The following is a 24,235-nucleotide window of genomic DNA, read 5'->3' as shown; positions in this document are numbered from 1 at the left end:
GTAATCCTGCGAGCTAGCTCAGCTAGCTGAGGACTGTTAAGGGTGCCTTTCCACCAGAGATGTGTTATGGATGCTTCTGATATCCACAATCAGCTTAGTCGAACCCGTTCCTACTAGCGCTACGCTTTGTGAACAGTAAACATGATTGGTGGATATCAAATATGTACTATCACGTTGCGCATCTCTAGTGGAAAGGTACCCTAAAGGGCCAGCAACGCGCATGTGGAGGCTCTAGATTGGCAGGCGACATAGGCTACCGTAACTGCTAATCACCAGGCGGATCGTACCCGTATTTACCATGGTGTGGGACATATGAAAAAAATTACATTGCTGAAATTTATGCTTTAATTATTACTTCCTTTCATCAAATTTATGGTGTGTGTGTGGATTGAGTGAGCACCTTCCGAAAATAAAAAAAAATATGCTGATCATTTAGTAAAAGTTCTAAAACAATTGTAAAACGAATCTCTGAATTTGTAAAAAGATAAATCAAAAGATACAGCCATTAACATGTGCTCACTCAGTTCTCACAAACTACCAACGAAAACAGTGAATATATTCATTTAACATATAATATTTATATACTAACATTTAGTAAAAAATAGGCCAACCTACCTCTATAAATATTAGATCACCTAGTGACGTATTAAATTTTTTACAAATAGTTTCTTATGCTCACTCAATCCACACACTTTTGAAAAGCCGAATTTTGATGAAAAACATAAGATTTAGACCGCTATTATATGTGTATAGTTTAGTAAAAGTGAAATGGGAATTTGTAAAATACAAAACGAACCACTAACGTGTCAGGTTTTTTTATAATAAATTTTTGTAAGTGCTCACTCAGTCCACACGTTTTGAGAAAGTTAAAGATGTAAATATCTTACGATTTGTAGCACCTAAGACACTCGAAAGTACTTCAACATTTAGTAAAAATTTTTACTAAATATCCACCATCTAATATTTTATATTCGTTGTCTGGTTTTAAAGATATTCAGACATAACTTTTCTCATACAAATGTATCAAGTAGGGTGACCACACTATGTCGGCTCCTGATTTTCCCCACCTTCCCATTGTCATATTGAGATTGGGGAGTTTCGTTCAATTTTGATAATATTTACCGGATTTGTAAGTGGGAGCGAGAAAAGAATAACTATTTCTCGCTCCCACTTACAAATCCGGTACGCTCATCTGTTAGCGCGATTAAATTACCAGGTTCTGGTTTCTTACTAGTGAAGTATTATATTCTTTGTTTCTTACCAATTATCATTCATGTCCTTTTTAATGCATGCATGTCGATATGGTTATTATCCTGACGTCGATAAAAATTACACAATACACATCATCACTAGGCCAAGAACATAACCTAAAAACAGTTTGCAGATGGATAATTAATATGGTATTAGTTTAATATTATCAAAATTGAACGAACGAAACTCCCCAATCTCAATATGACAATGGGAAGGTGGGGAAAATCAGGAGCCGACATAGTGTGGTCACCCTACTTGATACATTTGTATGAGAAAAGTTATGTCTGAATATCTTTAAAACCAGACAACGAATATAAAATATTAGATGGTGGATATTTAGTAAAAATTTTTACTAAATGTTGAAGTACTTTCGAGTGTCTTAGGTGCTACAAATCGTAAGATATTTACATTTTTAACTTTCTCAAAACGTGTGGACTGAGTGAGCACTTACAAAAATTTATTATAAAAAAACCTGACACGTTAGTGGTTCGTTTTGTATTTTACAAATTCCCATTTCACTTTTACTAAACTATACACATATAATAGCGGTCTAAATCTTATGTTTTTCATCAAAATTCGGCTTTTCAAAAGTGTGTGGATTGAGTGAGCATAAGAAACTATTTGTAAAAAATTTAATACGTCACTAGGTGATCTAATATTTATAGAGGTAGGTTGGCCTATTTTTTACTAAATGTTAGTATATAAATATTATATGTTAAATGAATATATTCACTGTTTTCGTTGGTAGTTTGTGAGAACTGAGTGAGCACATGTTAATGGCTGTATCTTTTGATTTATCTTTTTACAAATTCAGAGATTCGTTTTACAAATCTAAATGAAGTAACAAATAAAGTTAAACTGAATTTTAATACTAAGAAAAAAAGAGCGTGTAAAGATTGTAAATAATGAAACGCATGGCTTAGACACTTCTGTTGCTTACTGTACATACTAAATTCACACTTAATCACATCGTTATAATTTATAAGCTGCACTTACTGTCTACAGAATCAGTCGCTCCTGGGGTCTAACTACATCAGAGTGGAACATTACTTTGAAATAGTTAGAGATCATGAACAACTACTAACTAACAGAACTTATGTTGGTTCATCTTAAACCGACATAGATGCGCAACATTGTAAACTTTAATGAAGTTGGACAAACTGAAATAGATACCATACACTAAAGAAAAAGCGATCAAGCCCACTGGTGGCGAAGCCAGGAAACGAACCCGGGTCTACAGCTATCGCGGCTGACGTGCTAAACCATTACACCACCCCGACCGCCCAAAAACGAATAAAAAAATATTTAATAAAATAATTTGATTTGTTCCCTACGTCGAAGTTGGACAATTCAGCATTTTCCTCTTGACATATGACTAAAAGTAGCGTGAACTTGTATTGGAGACCAACTTATTGTGTTATAGCGCCAACAATTCAGTAGTCATACTCATTAGGGTGGAGCGAAAAAACACTTTTCTGGAATTAGCAAATCTAATAGTTATTAATCAATGCCCCTTAGTCTATGAAGCCTTTGTGCAAATTTTCAGCTTTTTAAATCAACATCTTCTGCCTCCGCATTAGGGTTGAAATTTTGAAAATCTCATACAAACCTAAAAATTCAACTTTCAGATAAAAAAAAAATTCGGCAGTATTATGTCCAGTATACATTATTGATACATATAATTACAAGAAACTACCAATAATTGTGAAAATAGCGTTAAAAATCGCCAATTTTCAGTATTTTAGCGGCTATTTTGGCGAATGTACTGAAACTAGACAAACTTTGGCGATTCTTGACGCTATTTTCGCAACTTTTTGTAGTTTCTCATAATGATATGTATCAATAACATATACTAAACATAATACTGCCGAAATTTTTTTTTATCTGAAAGTTGAATTTTTAGGTTTGTATGAGATTTTCAAAATTTCAACCCTAATGCGGAGGCAGAAGATGTTGATTTAAAAAGCTGAAAATTTGCACAAAGGCTTCATAGAGTAAGGGGCATTGATTGATAACTATTAGGTTTGCTAATTCCAGAAAAGTGTTTTTTCGCTCCACCCTAATACTCATATGGCATTCAATTCTTAATTCCCGATATTCGTCAGTTCATGTTAAACCAATGTAAGTATTGTGAAATACGTGTATTGAAAATTGTGACCAACGTATTTTGACCCTGAGTGACCTCGACTAAGTTAGATGACTTCTTTATTTTCATAATATAGTGAACATAATGTCGTGTGCAGAGAGAGAACATTGATTGAACCATTATCATGGCTTAATTTGATAATAATTGCCGTATTATACTGCTACGGTGGATATAATTTCTAGGTCAAAATTCTAAACTATTGTTACGATTGCGTTAATAAAATATAAACAGTAGTAGATACATTTGTGACTTATGAAACCCGAAACAGGTCTGAACTTAATACCTATTTAAAAACTGCATTCAAAAGAATAGTTCACTATGAAATCTCTAGCCTCACCTTATTTTAGCAAATGACTATCCATAATTTATGATTTTTATTAGGTATGCCTACCAATAGAGAACTTGACTGTAGTCAAAGTAAAATATTGTATACCATGCACGAAATAAAGCATCAGATAATTATAGGAAAAACATGGACAGAAGTTATATTTAAATCCAATTTCTATTTAATAAGTCAGGTAGAAAAAATATATAAAGTAACTGAGTTGACCATGACGTCACACACACAGCAAGTCGTTCAAATTCGTTTTGTTTTGACTAGGAGGCAAGTAGCCTATTGGCGCGACAGAACCAGTTGTGTTTCGATGGAATCGATGGCCACGTAGCGTCAATATCAACAATTGTAACATCGGCTAGGCCGCCTGGGGCCCATTTCTCGAGGAGGCACACTAAAAGATTATGATTATGACAGATGGCGCCACCTTATTAGTCCATTGCACAGATAAAGAATTTCATACGTGAGAGCGAAAAGATATTTTTCTCTCTCACACATATGAATGACAGTGATATGCCTAGGCACTTGCACAGGCGCCGCCTGGCGGGATAAAATGCCAGTGTGCCTCCTCATTTACAAAGTGTAATATGACAAGTTTGAAAGAGACTTCCGCTTGTAACTTGTAACTTTCAGTTTCGAGAAATGGGCCACTGGTATACTTTGTTGTTTGAAGCTTTATGGTCGATCTAAACAATTTTTTTCTTGTTTATATTTTTAACGCAACCCCAACAAGTGTGACAAGATTATCAAATGACAAGAACGCAGTATTTTATCACGAATATTATTTCTTATTTCATAAATGGATGGAGATTAACAATTAATTTCTTATATTATCACAGTCCTTACTAAATTAACGTGAAGAACGGTAATAATATTTATATACATAATATTTATAATAGTTAGGTATATTAAGATTCAGTTACACCATTCAAAATCAACGATAATTAGATGATCAACATTAAGTATGTCAGAGACGGATTGGTGCAACCGACCCTAAATAATATGTCATAAGATGTAAAAGTATTTAAATGTCCAAATGCATTGAATCAATAAAACAAATATACTGAAAACAAATCCATAATATTACTGCAGCTGATGAAAGTGTGTAAATTGCATAATTATAATAATTAAATGCAAAATACCAGAGGGCTTTAATATTTCGTCAACGTAGCAGTGTGGCAAGCCCTTACAGTACAGCTACCAAGAGTTGACATTACCAATGCATTACCAAAACGTTAACCCATGATAGGCGTTATAACTTTTACAATTGCGTTTTATCCCTTAGTAAACAAATGTATAATAATTGTAAACAAACTAAGCTAGCATATGAATGGTATTACTATTTAAAACTTATATATTTAAATAATAACGCATATTTATTTTGTAGCGATAAAGAAGCAATAAGCAAGTAAAGCAATCTTCGAATTTTGAAAATGAAATAGATAACGCAAATTCAGATCGATGATGTACATTTATGATAATATAATTTTTATTTCGTTTTAACTATCGCTTTACAATTTAACAGTCCAAAACAAAATTACTTGGACTGCTTTTTTAACAAAGAAGACTTAAAACAACGAAACAAAACAAACTTTCTTTATAATTAATTTAAAAATCGATTTTTAACAACATATACAGAACCAAAACATGAAACGTACGTTTCGATATTTTAAATTATAATTCCAATTTTAATCGAATATTTACAATATTTTAAGTTTGATTTTAATAAACAAATCTCACAGTTGGCCAAAACAAAGCCAAACAACAAAAACGCTAAAGCTAAAGCCCTTTCCACACTTATCGGCATTATATCAATATCTTATAAGGCGATAAGATATCTGCAGAATCTGAACATGTCTTTATTATAAATAACTTGTTTACATATTTTGGAGCACCTTGGCTGCTCAGATATGACAAATGGCGCGCGTACTCACAATTTATTCCTTATTAGTGCAAAGGAGCACAAATGCAACCCCATTCTATCAATGAGGAAATAGCTTTACATCCAAGTTAGGAAAGGGACGTCAGTTTTACAAGCGTGTGATAATTGGGAAAATAATATCATTATTTGTATTAGGCCATAAAATAAATTTAGTAGGAAATATTCTATCAGTACATTCTAGTCAGAGACTATTCAGAATTTAGACTTGGGGCCCATTTCTAGAAGTTACAAGTTACAATTTACAAGTGGTACTCAATGTCTAATATGACAAGTTGGAAAGAGATTTCCGCTTGTAACTTGTAACTTTCAGTTTTGAGAAATGGGCCTTTGGTATAGTATCTAAGATTTTATAACAGATTATAAGGAATCAGTACCATAGGTACCATCAGTACCATCCGTTTACATTTTCTCTCTACAATACAGAATAAAATGCAAAATTAATATCTTCTCAATAAACATACATTACAATAATTTTAGCAATAGAACTTTCTAGTCACAGACTCATGTTCATACCTAACCTATTTATTAATAAAATAATAAATCAGATAATTGATGAGCGAGTTTTCATCCAATAATATTTACAGTTTAGTCTTCCTAAATTTATTATATGTGTGTTTCCGATGGTCCAGTTAGGCGTTCTGAAAATAAATTATTATTTTTAATTCGTGATTCTATACATTGTCTAATTAAAGACTTTGACGTGTCGCTCTTTACTTTGTTTATATCTTGGTTTCTATCTATAAGCTTACAGTTATGCAAGCGAGCGTAAACAAAATTAAGACCAGGCAAATTGACAAGCATAAATCGATATTTTTGGACGTGAGGACAAACAGTCGTAATGATTTATGAAAATGCAATGATATTTTTTCATAAAAGTTTATCATATTTGTTTAAGTTATATACACCACTGACACTAGGGGTCTTCTAATAGCATATCTATCAAGGCATTTTATATCAATTTCGCAAGGCCCAGTATCAGGGTTTGCTTGTTTTCGGGAACTAGATTGGCAGGTGCGCCGGTTAGACATGGTTCCCGGTTCATATACAAACAATCGATCGCCCTATAGCCAACATACCGCTATTGTCTATCGGACGCTTTATAATGGAAGAGTGGGTACTGTTTCGTTCGCTAAGGTGCAACAGGGAGAATTGACAAGTTGCCAATGGTTCACCTACCGTAGCGTATCGTAGTTATCTTTTCCCGCACTGCACGCACTAATACGATAAGCTGCGGAGCGCGGACGATTGGTCAGGTTTGTAGGCGCCCTAGGAGGGGTATTATGTACTCACGGGGAGCATCACGGCAGCCAGCGGCGCGGCCACAGGCGGTAGCCGGCGTACACCAGCGCGCCCACGCACGCCACACGCACCGACACGCGGATGATGCGCACTGACAGGGATTCTGGCGGGATCCTGGAACAAAGGTGACAAGTTGGCTATGGAATTCTGAACAAATAGACAACACATATTAATTTATGTTTGAATAAGGTATATTTTTGCACATGAATGGTAAAAGGGTAAGGCTCACACCGGAATTGCAGCGGCCGGCGACCGGCGCCGCGCGACCTGTTTGAGTTAGTCAAGCGATACTGTTCTTTTTAAATATGAGGATAAAGTTTAAAATTATTTCACACTATAAGTGCTCGCCGCATCGCTGCCGGCCGCTGCCATTCCGGTGTGAGCCGACCCTTAAATGCCCTTACAAGAAAATATGTCGAAGTGGCTCAAACGGACTATTAAATGGTTAATATAAAGGTTTATTGCCAACAAAATAATATTTGCAATATTTTCTTTATTTTGAGGAGATATTATCTTTCATTTCCAAATGTATTTAACTATTTACTGAAATGTTGTTAGAGTATATGTTCGGAAAAAGAAGAGTCGTCAAATGTATCCATGGGGTCAAAAACATTCCAAGACACTTCTCTTTTCGAACAGACTTCTCGCAACTTAATGCTGTTTTTTAAAGACCTACAAAATTCAATAGTGCCACGTGTTATATTACTATAGCTTTGGGGCCTGTAACCACTGACTTGTGCAGCAGAACAATTGCCGTTCCCTAAGAGTCATTAAATTTTGTCTCAAGTTGAATCACAAGATTCAATTTTGTCAGTTCCATGAGTTCTTCTGCATGTCGATGCTCAGACTTGAGAGAACTACTAGAGAGGAGAATGTTTTACCACAGAATAGATTATTAATAAGTTACTAACGTACAGATCCTTCACTTGTCCGCAAAACGAAAAATACCTTCGCTTTATTTAACTAATACTAATAAGTTACTACGTAAAACTCAGAAGAACAGTAGGTACGTGCCACGCGTGGCGCCCCTCGGCCACTTGTTCACTCGAAAGAACGGCTAGCATGTAGGTACAGTCAACACAGCTGTGAATACAGACAAAGTGCCAAAAATATGTATAAAGAACTTTGGTGCCCGTACATAAAGGTATGTATACATATTTTTGGCACTTTGTATTCACAGCCGTGTTGTCGACTGCAGGGCTCGGATACCGGTTAAATTTTCAAACCGGTTTTTAGGAAAACTCTTTCATAAAGGTTTCGTTCGATTAACCGGTTTAGAACAAAATAAACTGGTTTATTCCGCAGCACGATAGGTAATACTGTTCTAACCAAACAATAAACTCGCTGCGTGAACGTATAGGTATTTAGGTGCGTCTCGCCGCTCGTGGAATAAACCGGTTTATTTCGGTTAAAATAAAGTTCTCATAACGTTCGCGTTTTTTAAAAAGTTCGGAGTAAAATCGAAATAAACCGGTAAAAAATGAACCGGTTCCGAGCCTTGGTCGACCGTACTTAAAGTGCGACCGCGAGCGAGTAACGTAAGCCCGGTTTTACTTACTTGAGCAGCGGCGGGATGTCCTGCGGGCGCACCTTGCCCCAGTGCTGCACGATGCCGGCCACGTGCCCGATGCCCACCACGCCCACAATGCGGCACGGTTCGCGGCCTGAAACATATCGAATGATGAAATATTTTCCATATTTTTAACTTTATCATTAACAATATTCGTTTTCTTTAGTGACATCATCGTTGTTCTCAAAAAGTATTACAGAATATGCGAAAAATAAAGATATAGGTATTAGGTATTGGCGAAGTGCTAGTGGCCTAGCAGCACAGTATAATCAAAAGTACTATCATACAGTATGGCCACTCCCGCTCCCAGCTGAAAGTGCCGTCCACCCCTCTCGGTTACCTCACAGTTACCGCCTGTCAAAAACACGGACAGTCGACCTGTCATATTTCACTCATACAAGCATAGTACGCGTTCACCTACACAAGCTAAGACTGTGTGCTAGGAATGCGCCTCTTTCAATATATTTGATCGCCAGTGTCCGAGGGGTGCTAGCGGTAAGATAAGAGGTACTTTTACTACTTTTAAATCTGCAGGTCGTGGGTTCAAATTCCGACTTGTATCAATGAGTTTTTCAGAACTTTTTTTTAATTATTTATTTTACTTAAACATCACAAATTACATATAATATTTTAAAAAGCATCGCTAAACCATCGAGGTTTGTCTCGATACTCCATTCCGCAACGTAAGAAGTAAATAAATGTACAGATAAAGACTTACATCCTAAGTAACATATTTCAGCAATTCCCGTCAACTTTGTACAATGCCACGTCAGCAAATTTTAATTGATCCTGATTTGTTACCAACATTTAGTAATATAATTCGACTTTCGTAAGATATATACAGGATAATTGTTATAATTAAGAAAATATAGATACTAGAGAACCTTAATGACGAAATAAAACTTAATAAAATCTCAATTAAGCAACAAAATCTTGGTAACAAAATAGGAATTAATAAAAACAAATTTAACTTTTCCCTTAATTTTTGTACAAAGTTGACGGGAATTGCTGATTTAATACTGAGCGCGTCACGTTATCAGTATGGCGATGGTATTTATTTATCGTCTGGCGATTCATTACACACATAATTTATTTACATTTAGCTAAACTTAAAATTTAGAAGTCTGCAGGTACAAACACGCAGTTTATGTCAGGGTTCGAAAATATCCGATATTTATAATAAATATCAAAATATCGGATATTTATGATATATATCGGATATATATCAACTTTGATATATATCCATTTTGTATGGAAGGCATTTCATTTTTTTGTTGCGTTATTTATGAATACTACTTTAGATAAGGAAAAATGTACTAAAAATATAAAGTTTTGTAGAAAAACAGTAACAAACCCAAAAAACTAGTTTTTTAACAATGTTACATTTTTCAAAACCATTTTTGTATTGAAATATTTATTAAAAAAAAGATATATATCGGATATTTATATCCATTGATATATATCGTCGAACCTAGCTGGATATATATCTTGATATATATCCATTGATATATATCCTCGAACCCTGGTTTATGTCAGGCTTTTAAAGTCCTCAGCTGGTCCATTACATCTGGTAACAGGGCACTCAAATACAATGTGATAAATGGTCTGTTTTGGACTTGGCTTTGCCTTTGGAAAGCTTGTGTACAAAATATGTAATTTGATATTTGCCAGTCACTTTTCAGTGAAGCTAAACATCGCGGGGAAACCAGACTAAACCCAGCAGGGCTTATTTTACCTTTTCAGTTGGAAGGTCAGATGGCAGTCGCAGACCTAGAGTCTGTGCCAAATGTGCCTCGGTTTAGAGCTGGGTAGGACTGCATCAGTCGCTTGCTGCGCTAGGACACTGCCTCGCGACGTTCCCCTAACCGGGTGCCCATTATCGATATGTATTGTAGAGGTTATAATGTATACTCTGTCAAACAAGTTTGTCAGTAAATAAGAACAAAGAAAACTACAGGTATCCGTTTTCTTTGTTCTTATTTACTGACAGACTTGTTTGACAGAGTATAGTACTCACGAGGCTGCAGCGCCGCGACCTGCAGAGAGTGACAGAGGTACATGTCGCGTTCGAGAACGAAAACTCGCTTCAGCGCTGGGAACTCCTCCGCCATCTCTTCTAGCATATCTTCCAACATCTTCTTCTGTTTACACTTCTCCACTTCTTCCACACTGGAAAAAACAAAAGACAGTTAGGCCTAGCACATGATTGCCGCGAGAGTATGTCGCCGTGAGATAGATCACACGTTTTCTTCTAATTATATCTATGACATAAGGACAGGTAGTCTATCTCGCTGCGACATACTCTCGCGATAATCATGTGCTATCCCTTCAGATGGGATCTTGAAAATTCACGACGTCATTACAAATATACGAAGGATCCCATTTATTTATTTATTAGGAGAACAAACAGAGTTAAATGTACATAATTTTGTATAAAAACTAACTTAAGTATATGGTAAACATGCATTTACCTCCACAGCAGTTCTCACCGAGACATACATTGATACATTGAGTTTACGTATAAAATTAGACGCGTTAACTATTATGTTATAGCTAAACAATTACGTTATTGTTAGGCAAGTAGCCGAATAGTAAAGTAAACATTATGTGACCTACAGCATAATATAGGTATATAATTGTCAGTGGCGGCTGGTGAAAATTTCTGCTAGACAACACCAAAGCAAAAAGAAACCAACCACAACCAACCATAACATTAGGTACTTTACTAGTAATCAATATTAGGCAAGCCGGTGGGAATCGGCTTGTATGGACCAACCGCTGCTGATAATTGTACACATGAAGAAAATGACAAATAGCGATCGAAGTGGTTAGCAGTAACCCTGTTTCACGCGGCGCAAGCTTGAGAGGCGCCTTCTGTCAGACAGAACAGAACAAGGCGCCATAGAATATTTCACCTTTTAGAGCGAGAAGGAAGTATCACAATACTTTTATGGTCTTTGAAGAGTAGCGTATTATTGCAGGTGACTTGATTGACAGACTCACCTAATAGACTGGTTGGATGTGAGCAGATGCCATACGAAGCGTATGGTCTGCCCCCAGGTTAATGACGCGATGGCTCTATGCAGAGTGACATCTATTGCTCGGTCTCCTAACTGGACCATGCAGTTGGGGATCTTCTTGGCCTGTAAATTTTTTTGTTATGAAATGGCTTTCAATATTTATTTGGGATTGTCATTGCTTTCTTCTCTATGCAGCTCTCTGTGTCTACTTTGGATGGCTCCTGCTTTTTATTACTTATTGGTTTAAACAATAAGACATAGATAATTGAAAATCAGTTATTTGATATTGAATCAATCTTTTAATAATAATAATAATAAGCCCGCGGGGGCAGCTTGTGGCGAGCTGACGGTGAGTGGCGACACCGCGGACCCCTATTCCAGAGGGCACTTCCATCTAGCCCTCGCCTCTGCGCTTGCCTTAACCGGCCGGCCAGAGTGGATTCGCAAGAGCGGGACCTATGCTCCAGGTTGGAAGTGTAAAATGTCATAACGCCGGCGGCCTGCTGAACGGATCACCGGGATCTGGCTACCGCAGTCTCACCTCTCGACAACCTTTCAGCCACTCTTCAAGTGTTGCTCTGTTGTCGCACCGTGCGTGCGGCCGTTTTGCAGGGCCCACTCAATGAGTTGGCGAGTCACCGCCTGTCTTTTACAATCTTGAGACTAGTTGTCATGGCAGGTGTCCGATAGTCTCCTCCCATAGACCATTATCCAGTCCATCCAACTTGCACAACAATAGCCCATGACCTTAGTTTCCATCGCAACACAAAAGTGCTGCACTGAAATAGTCTTTACACCTGGCGGGGACCATCTCCGGATGTATCATATTGTGCGCTCGGGGATGGTATCCGCCACGTGTATCCCTTGCCTTTAGATTAAAAGGGCCTCTGTGCTGTCTAAAAGGGCCTCCTGTCCGGGACCCCATGGTGTTGTAAGACATACTTCGGCCCCATAGCGAAGAGTCTCGACCAACATCTTAAGAGATGCTAGGTGGCTGGATCAAGGGCCAGATGCAGAAGGCGGTGTGGACACAGCGCGGATAGTTCGACGGGGCCCTAACCCCATGGTGCCTGGCGCACCCTAGATATAATGTGTTTATATGTGTTTTATATTGACAGTATTTTACTTTTATATTCATATTATAAACAGCCTAGCCTAAGACTTGAAAGAAATAAAGAGAATAATAATATATACTTTATTGTGCACCACTTATTAAAAGGAGATCACATAATAAAACGATTAAAACTAGGTAACAACAGGCGGTCTTATCGCTTAAAAGCGATCTCTACCAGACAACCTTTGGGTAGCAGGAAACAAATTACCAGAAACAATGAAACGGGTAGTGCCAACATGAAAATTACGTGTAGAATAAAACTGCACACATCAAAAACTAAGAAATAAGTAGTTACATAAACATAAATATTTTATTTATACCTAAATAATAAAATACATACAATACATAGCAAAAAATAATAATATACATATAAAAAATACACAAATATATTATATAAATATAAAGGCAAATCAAGGTAGTGAGAGGTAATGAGTTTTCAAAAGACTTTTAAATAAGGGAAGGGATTTTGCACATCTGACATCCAACGGTAATGCATTCCACAAACGAACAGCCCGAAAAGTGAAAGAGTTAACAAAGAATTTAGAAGAGGAAGATGGAGGAACAAGAAGAAGCTTCTCCGCACAACTCGTAGAAGACAGATAGCTAAAACGTTTTTTAAGATAAGGAGGTGTGGTTGGGTTATAGAGAATATTATACAGAAGGATTAGAATATGTGAGTTGCGACGCTGACGAATGGGGAGCCATCTGAGCTGAGCACGAAATTCAGAAACATGGTCGTATTTACGAAAGCCAAAAACAAACCTTATGCAGGCATTTTGAAGCCGTTCGAGTTTGTTGAGCTGATCTTCCGTAACGTCCAAGTAGCAAATGTCAGCATAGTCTAATATGGGAAGTAGAAGTGTTTGCGCAAGCGCAATTCTGGTAGCAAGCGGCAAAAATTACGAAGTCTACGAAGTGATCCCAAAGAAGCAAACAATCTCCTGCTGACTTCACTGACTTGCGGAACCCACGAGAGTGTGCTATCAATTAGGATACCAAGATCTTTTACTTGGCCCGAATACGGAACTTGGATACCGTCAAACACTATGGCTGGCAAGTTGTGAAAGTCAATCCGAGCAGTGAGTTGAGGGCTACCTAAAATTATGACCTGAGTTTTAGACGGATTGACTTTCAGTCCATAACGGCTACTCCAACTAGAGATGCACTCCAAGTCCCGATTCGTGAAACTAATAGCTTGAGCAAGTTCATTAGTAGCACACTGGTTGTAAATCTGGAGGTCGTCGGCATAAAGATGGTATGAAGAGGAAATATTTTTGGTAATTGAATTTATAAATATAGAAAATAGGAGCGGAGACAACACGCCGCCTTGCGGTACGCCGGCCAACGTGCTGCGCCACGAAGAACAAGAAGAATCTACTTTAACTCGTTGCCGACGACCTTCAAGATAGCTACGAAACCAAATAATGACCGAAGGAGAAATGCCAAGAGAATAACAGCAAGTAAAGCATCGTAGTCAACTGTGTTGAAACATTGCTGAAGTCTAACAGTGATAGTATAGTAAGTCTACGGTTGTCCATTCCGGCCCGAATATCATCAGTAATCTTAAGAAGGGCTGTAACTGTACTGTGACCGGAACGAAAACCAGACTGGTAACTTTTAATTGGAGCTAAACATGCTAAAAATACAGGAAAAACGAAAAAGAAATGGATAACGTTATAGATTGTATAAAAAAGTTATGTACTTGGCCATTGTGGCCTGAAAATGCTTGAGATGGTAGTCACCTCTGCCATGGCAAATGGCATGTCGGAATTTGTCATCGGGTGCTACGCCCAGCTCAACCGTGATATGCGCAAACATGCTCAGAAGCAGGACATTCTGCTCATACATTTTTCTGTACTGGATATAAGGTTGAACCCTCCACTCTGTGACATTGTTGCCATGGAAACGCTTGGGATACCAAACTCACCTCAGCCATGGCTCGTCGGAACTCTCCGCCGGGCGCCATGCCCAGCTCACGTGTGATATGTGCAGACATGTTCAGAAGCAGGATGTACATGAGACCGTTGAACACTCCGTTCTGGGCCATTGTTGCCCTGAAAACATTTACTAAGTTGAGATATCGGAATTTAGTAGTCTATTAGTGTCGGCTTCCAGGAGGAAAGCGAGCCCGCAAAAGGCCCGTACACACCTGAAGGCGGAGCGTTGAAAACGAGCTGCGAGAATTCGGAATGAGCTATACTCCTATTTTTAATTAGCCGGAATTATTGTTTCTACTAGGTGTACCGTCTACTATGCGGGAACAAGAGGTCTACAGTTGTTTATACGAGCAGAATATAGCCGATAAGTTTCCAAACTTAACTAGGGAAAAATTCTTAGCTTCTATTAAATTAGGCCACAAGTCAGGTAAAAAAGATTTAGAAACTTGTAATTTTATAATTGAAGTCCCAGCCAATATACGAAGAGCTCTCGTATCTCAGAACCGAGCTTTCATTAACTGGTCATTGTGTCTCGTGAAAGACTTTACAACCCTTACCAGATGTCTGAAGTGTCATTTCTATGGCCACGCTGCGAAAACATGTAGACAGCCAGAACTGACGTGTGGACATTGCAGTAATCTAGGCCACTCGGACAAGGAATGCCCCAATAAAGCAGAAGACCCGAAATGTGCCACATGCAGTCTCTTCAAAAAACCAAGCAACCATCAAACTGGGGACCCTGACTGTCCCGTCAGGAAAACGGCTGAACGACGATACATAAACTCAATTGATTATGGTGAGATTTAAGTACACGAACAGATTAGACTAAATTACTGATACTTTGATTATTATTATTTTTTTGCCAACTTTGAATTAATAATAGTTTTGATTGTAGTTATTGCCAGTTTTTGTCATTTTACTGATCAATCATTTTTTAACTTTTTCACAAGCGTTTCATGTTTTGTATAACTTTATAATCAATAGGTAGATATACTTTGTCTATTTAGCAAAAAAAAAATAAATTTGTCCTACTAACCGTAAAGTTACATACTTTTAAAATGCAGTTCTTGCAATTTATGAATTTGAATAACAATGTAAAAATATAAAATATACACGATCGATCTATTTTTTTAGATGTTATAAACGCTGACGCAGCAACACATGTTTTCCAAGTGTAATTAATTTTATTTTTAATACCTATTTATGTACATGTTCTCATGATTTTAATTTGTTTACATTAAATTGTGTTTTAAACTAGGACATTATCTCTTTGCCCGAGATACAGGATTATTATTATTGTAAACTTAAAAAGTGTGGCCAGTGCTATAAAAAAATTGCACCATTCGAGGTACCAAAATTGCCGATATTTTACAGGTTTATTAAAAATCTTTACATATTCCATTACACAAATAATGACTCTGTTAAAACGAAAATAAATTTCAACACTAAACGTTTTGGTATATTTATTGAAATTAAAAAGCCGTTTTCGTCGGGTAGTTTGTTTATTGCACTGGTATTACTGTGGAAATGTACCTGGGCGACCAAGTAGCGGGCCGCTAAACATTATTTTGCAGCAACTTTTGAGACTAGGTGGTAGTGAATTTTAATAGCTAATTAAAACCGTCTTCAAATGCGATGGTGATAGATAATATGGTGGTTATAAATTTAATTATTGGTTTTGTAAGTATCTGATATGACAGAACTTCGTCAATTTTGGACCGATTTTTATATTGACTTGCTTGGGATCATAATATAATATAACAGTCATTGTGTTCGATCGCTTCACGATTTTAAGTATGTAATAGAGTGACCGTTAATAACTAGTTAAAAGTAATTTGATTTTCTCTCGGCCCGTACAATGAGAACCCCTGACTTGAGCTGCACGTGTTATTTTGACAGTGACAGTAGTTTGTTTACGTTTATTCCGTTCAATTCGTAATTGGATTATAGAATGAGGACAAGGCGGTGGCTAAAGATAGAAAGGCGTGGAAGGATCTTGTGGACGCCCTAGGCACTTATCTATAGAGTTCCTAGTACAAACAACAACAGTAGTTCTATTACCTTAATACCTACCTACTGAAAATAGATACCTACTGAAATTTCACATAGATTCAAAAGCATTGCGAAAAAATCATAAGCACACTGAAATAATAAAAAAAGTTCTAGTTATTATAAAACAACAAGCAGAGCACGTATAGCAGGTGCAATGGCTCACAAGTGGAGTTAAATGTCAATCGTAAACTAGAACTTTCCTTTGCTAATCCGCGAATAGATAACGTGCAAGTCAATCAGTGCTAACCTGTTATAATTACTTGTTGGAGTTAAATGTTATTGAAAATGAAATGAACCCACCTTATTTTCTTAATGTTAATATTTTTAGCTTCCCTTAAAATTATTTCTTCATCTAGTAACAATATGTTGGTTCTCTGTTCACACAACTCGACCATTACAATATGTGGGTTCACTTCTTGTATTACCTGAAACATACAAACAACATATACTCAAAGACACAAATTTTGTTGATAGGAAAAGAAGCGAAATTCATATTTTCTATGGAAAATCCATCTTTCGCGCCTATATTCCTTAAATTGCAGCATTTTTTTACTGACAAAATGGGCGTGCCAGTGTATATCAGCAAAATTTAAAGTAAAAAAATACACCAAGGGCAGCAACGGATGATCAGTAGAAAACACTGTTCCCTTTTCACTTTGCAATAATTGGCAGCCAAGGTAAAATACTTTAAGAAACACATCAACAAGGCATTTGAAATAGTTTTTCTATATGTAATAAATACTAGCTTTTGCCAGCGGCTTCGCTCGCGTTAATTTCGAAAATTGCAGAATGCTCTATACAAACTTCCACCCCCCATTTTAGAGAAGTGGGGGGTTAGAAAGAGACAAAACGTAGCCTATGTCACTCACCATGCCTTCAACTATCTCCACTTAAAAAATCACGTCAATTCGTCGCTCCGTTTTGCCGTGAAAGACGGACAAACAAACAGACACGCACACTTTCCCATTTATAATATTAGTATGGATAACCACTATTAGCTCCCTCTATTTTTTGCTTTATTGATTTCTTACCCTGGATACATCTTCTTGAGATTGCAAGCTGAAATGGGCAGTGCCCACCAAATAAACCTTTCCACCATCGGGGGCATCCAACACAGTCACTGTGCTGGGCATTCCATCATCCATGGGCAAGTCAGGGACTCCTGTAATTAGAAAAATAAATTGAATAGGCCCGAGATAATTTCTGTAGTCATAGTATTGTTGAAAAAAGGTATAAGGAAGGGTATTAGTATGAATTAGTTGTCCAAGTCAACCCCAGGCTCTCATGAGCCGTGGCAAATGCCGGGATAACACAAGATGATTTAATTTCTATTAGATATATCTGACTGAGCCAATGGCATAATGTTCAAAGCAATATAAATATTTGTTTGAATTCATAAGATATTTAAAAAAAAACAAGTAATTTCCAATTGATTTCTTGAACTAACAATAAATCAATCTGTAACAAGATAAAAATCGTGACACTTAATTTAATTTACCTTCAATATCACATTCTGGGTTAGAATCAGCAATCTGATTATCTGAAGGGCTCTCTCTTTTCTGATCTGGCGTGGAAGTCACAAACTTAGGTTTTTCTGTAAATAAACACAAATAAAAAACATTACAGTAAAAGCTAAAGTATTTTTGTTAAACAAACACAAATGTCATGATTACTTTTTATATATTTACTTCTTCTTATAGCGTTTTTTCTTTTGAGAGACATTTTAAGAAGTGTGTCAAGTGTCAGCGGTGGCACTACTGAACTTTTATTTACCCACTCAACTGCGAAGAAGCCCTAACAATGCATCAGCTTGGATTGCAAGATACACTTATTAGATTATCTACTCATGCCGTGGAATCTGTTATAAGTTTTTGGCTTAGTGGTCTTATGTTCTTAGTCTAAATTGTGTAGTTTAAGTAGTTGGGTCAAATTACTTTGATGTAATAATAAAGAGAATGAGGTCTGTAGTTCAGTATTTGAGAATATGTAGATTGTGAGAGGCAGGCTGTTAATATGATTGTTTATGTAGGGTATAATTTTAAATATCTACACTTGAAGATTGTTACAGTAAGTACACAACAGAGGTTTGTAATTGTATAAGGGTATTAGCACAGTTGAAAGCTCACTCGAATAAATGTAAATGTACTAAATCTCCAATAGATGTAAAGTTGAGATAACTTTCAAATTGTGGTAATTTTGGAAATAGCTCATATCTACTAAACCAAACTTTAGGAAAATCTAACAAGCCTTTTCCATTGCCTCTCAAGGTTACAGAAAAAATACTGTTATACTAAGCCAAATAAGCCCTATTTTAAAAACAAATGCAATTGAAATTAGAAGTATCAGCTATAAGTTACCAATAAATCTACTTTTGAGATCCTACTACTACTAGGAGACTACAGTACTATTTGGAATAGTATGCCAGAATCACTAAAAAATGTTTTGTATTCTAGGCTCTATAAAATCAAGCAATATTGAAGTAAGTTTAAATAAACATTACCACTGGGCCCCGGTCTCATGTTCCCAGTTATATTGAGATGTGTATCACCCCCTCCGTCTTCAGCCCTTATGAACACTTTGCATTCATTGACCAAGTCACTCTTCACATTGGGCTTAGGGCTGGGCTTTAATAATGATTCCTCTTCTTCCAGAACCTGCTTGCCAGCCACACTGTTACTTAGCAAGGAGTCGGCAGCATCCATTTTATTTTAGAGTACGGACCTGAAAACAATATTTTATTTACAGTAGATTTATAACATCTGTAGCAGTACTACAGTAGCCTGGACAAAATATTGTGCTGTTATTTTTTACAAAAGGCACAATAGTCATATGACTGGAACAAGGTGGTATGTAGGGCATGCGAAATTTCATTTCCCGGTTCTAATTGGGACTGGGACCGGGAGTCCCAGTTTTTTCCCGGGTCTTAGTATTTCTAGAGTTCCATACAAAAAAATTCAAAAGGAACCCTTATGTCTCGACTCTGTCCGTCCGTCTGAGTATTTTGAGAGAATAAGCACATTGGATTTGAAATAATTAACAAATTCTTGCCCTAAACAATTCTTTACTGTGGTTTGTTTACGTTACATAAGGATGTACAATAGTACCAATGGTTTCAAGCAATGTTGCAAATTGCACTATTTGAGGTAAATAATGTAAATATCATGTTTATCTTGTCAGATTCAACTTTACTAATTAATTACAAATACTAAAAATGTAATTATTTACAAATACCATTGCACAGATCCAAATGCAGATACAATTAAAAAAATGAATAAATCTGATATTTTCAAAAGATCCGGGAGCACAGTTTCCTAAATTTTTGAACCGGTTCTTTCGCCACCATAAAATACCGGGATTACCCGGGAAATCAAGAACCGGGAAATACAGGAGCCTGCCCTAGTGGTATGTATGTCAAAGTTGTTGTGCATTGCACCACTATACTTTTCTTGTTGGTTGCTGTAAGTTGAGTGCTTTCTTGAACTTCCAGCAACCTTAACAACGCAAGTAAATACAAAATAAAATATATACTTCTAGAATATGTGCAAGCATCTTGCGATCGTTGGTAGTGACGTGTTAAAATTATTTTAAAACTATGGTGCAAGGAAAATGATTCAAATGCATATGTTGCAATAAAACACGTCTAAGACAATATAAATTACGACACTCAATCGTGAAATACATATATTTAGGATATAAAATACGCAATATGGCTAAACTAGTTTTATATTAACTTGTTTTTATTAAAATCTAAATGTCGACGAAATGTGTTGAACAAGTATAATATACAACTTACTCTTTGTGGAGGCTTTTATGCACATAAGCGGTAAGCTTTGTAACAATAAGCAAAATATAGCATTAAGGGAAAAAAGAGAATTCCAACTCTTTTTAAAATGAAAATATCGACATGAACATGAAACGATCAACGCAACGCAACGTCACTTAAATATTTTTTCAAAATGACAGTTGTTTTACCTGTGTTGCCTCAAGTAAAACTCATAATCCCTTTAATTACAGTAGGTAGCTTTATTTTATTGGGTACATAACTACATACATAGAAGATATAATAACAATAAAATAAGGTAAAGAGTAATAAAATACTAGTTTTATATAAGCTTAAGCTCAGTGGTGCTTACACAAACTGAAATAATGAATATACAAATAATGACTTCTCAACACAATAAACCCCAATTTAGTGGTTTGATCATAGTCTGGCAACACTTAACTCGATTCAGGCTATTCAAGACTTGATTATAACTGCTGCAAATTGTGATTATTTACTACGTTCACATCTTTATCTTATCTGTATCCTAACCTATTCGTCATCTGTCTAGATAGTCTATGGTAACTGTTACATCACTTGCTGTAGAAAAGACCAGTTTTCAGGGAATCTTCATCTCTTATTGCTGAAACTAGATATCAAAATCTTGCAATAATGAGTGCCTGGAGAGCAGTCGGTCTTAAGTGAGTTATGATCTTTCACTGGGATAATAGTTTCTTTGGTGAACAGTGCAATGATAGCTTTATTTAATTTTAGCTACATTAACTACTCCAACATCGCCGCTAAGGTGCTCCGTCGGGCACTGAAACCAGAGCTCCGAGCTGAGGCAATGAGGCGAGATGAGTCCCGCATTCGTATCACGCCGTGGGCTAATGGCAAACCTGCCCGTGAGTATCTATTCTACCCTCAAATAGGATGATCCCCATTCACATCTGATCTCAGAGTTGTCACTCGACTACTTTGAAACTTGATTTCCACCTTCTTTTTGTGTATTTGAAATATATATATGGTTTATGTTTTCAGATGAGAAAGAATAAATTAAGTATACAGTGTAAGTTAGGAGATGCAACAGAAATGTGATTAGATGCTTTTTTCTATATTAATAAACGTCTTCTGGTCTTATTCGAATTTTATCATAAGACTATGAATTCAAATGAAGATAATTTAATATGCCATAGTAATATATGAAACCTTTACTAACTTTTTAGACATTAACAAATAAGTTTTGTGATTTGTTTGATTAGAAATGTCATAGTAGAATGTGAAACATGTTGTTTGTGTCCCAATGATAAAAATGTTTGTTTTGAAATACTAACAAATTAGAAAAAAAAGTGTGCTACTAGCTATCTTTGCTAGTAATTGTTTGATATTAGAAAAAACTAAAACATTAAGTGCCAAGCAGTCCATCTAAAACTATGCCGATCTTGATTGCAACCCAATAATAATGTGTGTCTATGTGTGCTCAACTAATATTTCACTGTCAGCTTATACAAAATGTTAATTTTATTATTTATTTTTGCAGATGCACAACAAGCGGCAGCCAGAACCACTGGCAAACATGCATGATGATTGATAATTGTAATTACAGCAAGTGATAGTCTTAATTTATTAAAAATCTGATAAAAACATTATTTATTTATTTCTTAACATATATGGTACAGTAACATGATACACATACATAATGTAATTAATTAATGACTACTCAAAAATATTAAACATGTAAAATCGAGTAACTCACGTAAAATTGTCAAAGGTCGCTCGACATGTTTCGCTCCGTAACGAGGAGCATTTTCATTGAGCATGCGCGATGCTGATGGTATCCTGACGCAGACTACGTGAGATTTTACGTGAGTTACCCGATTTTACATGTATAATATTTTTGAGTAGTCATTAATTCCTATTGAGTGGACTCTGAAAGTACTTGAAGTACTAGCCAATTCCACTAATATTTTATTCCTGTGTCCAACATTTATATAGTTATGTTGAGGACATTTTTTTTCTTATTCTTGTAACTCTTACTTGTATATCAGCAGCTTTAACATCATTTATGATATCCTTTCCAAGTGTTGCATAAGGATCGACAGTAACATCAGAATTCAATATAACACACTCATTCTTTGATTTCAGCTTCTCTATTCCATTCCAGGCTATCATTACACCATTGTCCGTACATACTCGGGGTGGTGGCCGATAAACTTGATACCCTCTTTTATCTCCTATAACCTTAATAGAATTGAATATGTAATCATTACAAGCAACTCCACCAGAAACTACAATGCTCTTGTTAGAAGTTATAATTTTGTTAGCTTCACAAAATGCGGCAGCCCTTTCTGTTCTGTGTGCTATATGCTCTGCTACACCATGCAAAAAACCTGCACATAAATTGTTTATTTCTGGAATAAGTCTATCACCTATTATCCTGTGCTCTAATTCATTCTCCTTTAACTTTCTTTCAACAAAATCCTTTAAGCCACTGAAACTAAAACTACAATCTCTAAGTTTCACCAATGGCAATGGAAACTCAAACATATCAGGCTTATCAGCCTTCTTTGCTGCTAGCTCAATTGCTCTTCCACCAGCAACTTGTGAGTAGTCTGGGATGTTCCTGAGTTTCATACGGCGAGCAACCTTATCCATTATTTCTCCTGGTGAATTATCTAGAGTGTCACCAAGCAAGAGTACATCATCAACATCTCTGAAAGCTGCTAGAAGGCTATTGCCGCCTGATATTAACAAGGCTAAGAAGGGGAAAGGTATGTTATGGTACATTCTAGCCACAAGTGCATGTGCTTCCATGTGATGTATAGGTATTAATGGTTTATTATGCAATCTTGACAAGTGTTTTGCATATCTGACTCCCACCTCGAGGCTGTTCACTAACCCAGGTTTGACTGTAACTGCTATAGCATCTATGTTATCCATACGCTTAGATGCCGCATCTAGTGCTTCGTTAACCGCCTTTCTAATGTTATCACGATGTAGTTCATGAGCAATTGTAGGATTTATTCCTCCATATTTTAGATGCCTTACGTTTTGAGAATATAATGTTTCTCCTAATATGTTACCAGCACCACTGACGATGGCACAACCGGTATCATCGCATGATGTTTCTATTCCTAAAATTAGGGTATTTTCTGAGAAAGTAAGATGTTTCTTGCGATGAAGTAACTTCAGCGATTTTACATGCAGTCTTCTCAGAGTTAAACAGGAGAAACTAAACATAGTTGAACATTAAAAAATGATCCTCAAAATATTATTAATGGAACGATAAAAATAATTATTATTGAATTAGATGCAATACACAATTTAAGAAAAAAATGTTTTAAGAATTAAACTATAACCTATTGGCATTGGCTAGGTAAGTGCTTTAAACTGACCTGACACTCCAGATGGCTGACAGTTGACATCTGTCAAATACAGTTAGGGAGGACCCTCTACTCAATTTTTAACCGATAGTTATATACAATTTGTGTCTATTAGGCATTAGAAACTAGAATAGTCGATAACTTTAATTTTAATTCGTAGTATAATCCATACTAATATTATAAATGGGAAAGTGTGTGTGTCTGTTTGTTTGTCCGTCTTTCACGGCAAAACGGAGCGACGAATTGACGTGATTTTTTAAGTGGAGATAGTTGAAGGGATGGACCTGATATTTGAGTCTGACATGTATTTTTTTGCTATGGAATGATAGCCGTTTCATAATGAGTGACATGGTTTTGCACAACATCCCTCTTTTTGAGAAATTATAATTTTTTAATGCGAGCGTTCAAGGGATGGGTATCCTTGCCA

The 24,235-nt window shown here is 36.3% G+C and overlaps 3 protein-coding genes across 3 annotated transcripts; 1 reads left to right on the top strand and 2 right to left on the bottom strand.

Moving 5' to 3' along the window:
• Window positions 1-4,263: 4,263 nt before the first annotated feature.
• On the bottom strand, window positions 4,264-20,598 carry LOC125226568 (traB domain-containing protein-like). The gene is made up of 11 exons (XM_048130568.1): window positions 20,459-20,598; window positions 19,166-19,386; window positions 18,164-18,259; window positions 17,697-17,827; window positions 16,966-17,090; window positions 14,604-14,730; window positions 11,546-11,685; window positions 10,560-10,711; window positions 8,531-8,636; window positions 6,964-7,086; window positions 4,264-6,311 (listed from the first exon to the last, which is right to left on the bottom strand). Exons 2-10 carry the CDS (start codon window positions 19,365-19,367, stop codon window positions 6,972-6,974), a joined length of 1,194 nt encoding a protein of 397 aa, XP_047986525.1. The 5' UTR covers window positions 19,368-19,386; window positions 20,459-20,598; the 3' UTR covers window positions 4,264-6,311; window positions 6,964-6,971.
• Window positions 20,599-20,968: 370 nt separating this feature from the next.
• On the top strand, window positions 20,969-22,074 carry LOC125226220 (protein stunted-like). Its single transcript, XM_048130137.1, has 4 exons — window positions 20,969-21,126; window positions 21,200-21,330; window positions 21,467-21,494; window positions 21,966-22,074. Exons 1-3 carry the CDS (start codon window positions 21,098-21,100, stop codon window positions 21,478-21,480), a joined length of 174 nt encoding a protein of 57 aa, XP_047986094.1. The 5' UTR covers window positions 20,969-21,097; the 3' UTR covers window positions 21,481-21,494; window positions 21,966-22,074.
• On the bottom strand, window positions 22,075-23,749 carry LOC125226219 (probable tRNA N6-adenosine threonylcarbamoyltransferase, mitochondrial). Its single transcript, XM_048130136.1, has one exon. The coding sequence runs from the start codon at window positions 23,663-23,665 to the stop codon at window positions 22,421-22,423; it is 1,245 nt and encodes a 414-aa protein (XP_047986093.1). The 5' UTR covers window positions 23,666-23,749; the 3' UTR covers window positions 22,075-22,420.
• Between the last annotated feature and the right edge of the window lie 486 nt (window positions 23,750-24,235).

Source organism: Leguminivora glycinivorella, chromosome 5 (assembly GCF_023078275.1).
Source record: "Leguminivora glycinivorella isolate SPB_JAAS2020 chromosome 5, LegGlyc_1.1, whole genome shotgun sequence".
In the NCBI taxonomy this organism is placed as follows: Eukaryota; Metazoa; Arthropoda; class Insecta; order Lepidoptera; family Tortricidae; genus Leguminivora; species Leguminivora glycinivorella.
Note: the sequence above shows the minus strand (reverse complement) of the source record. Positions and strands in the feature narration are given on the sequence as shown.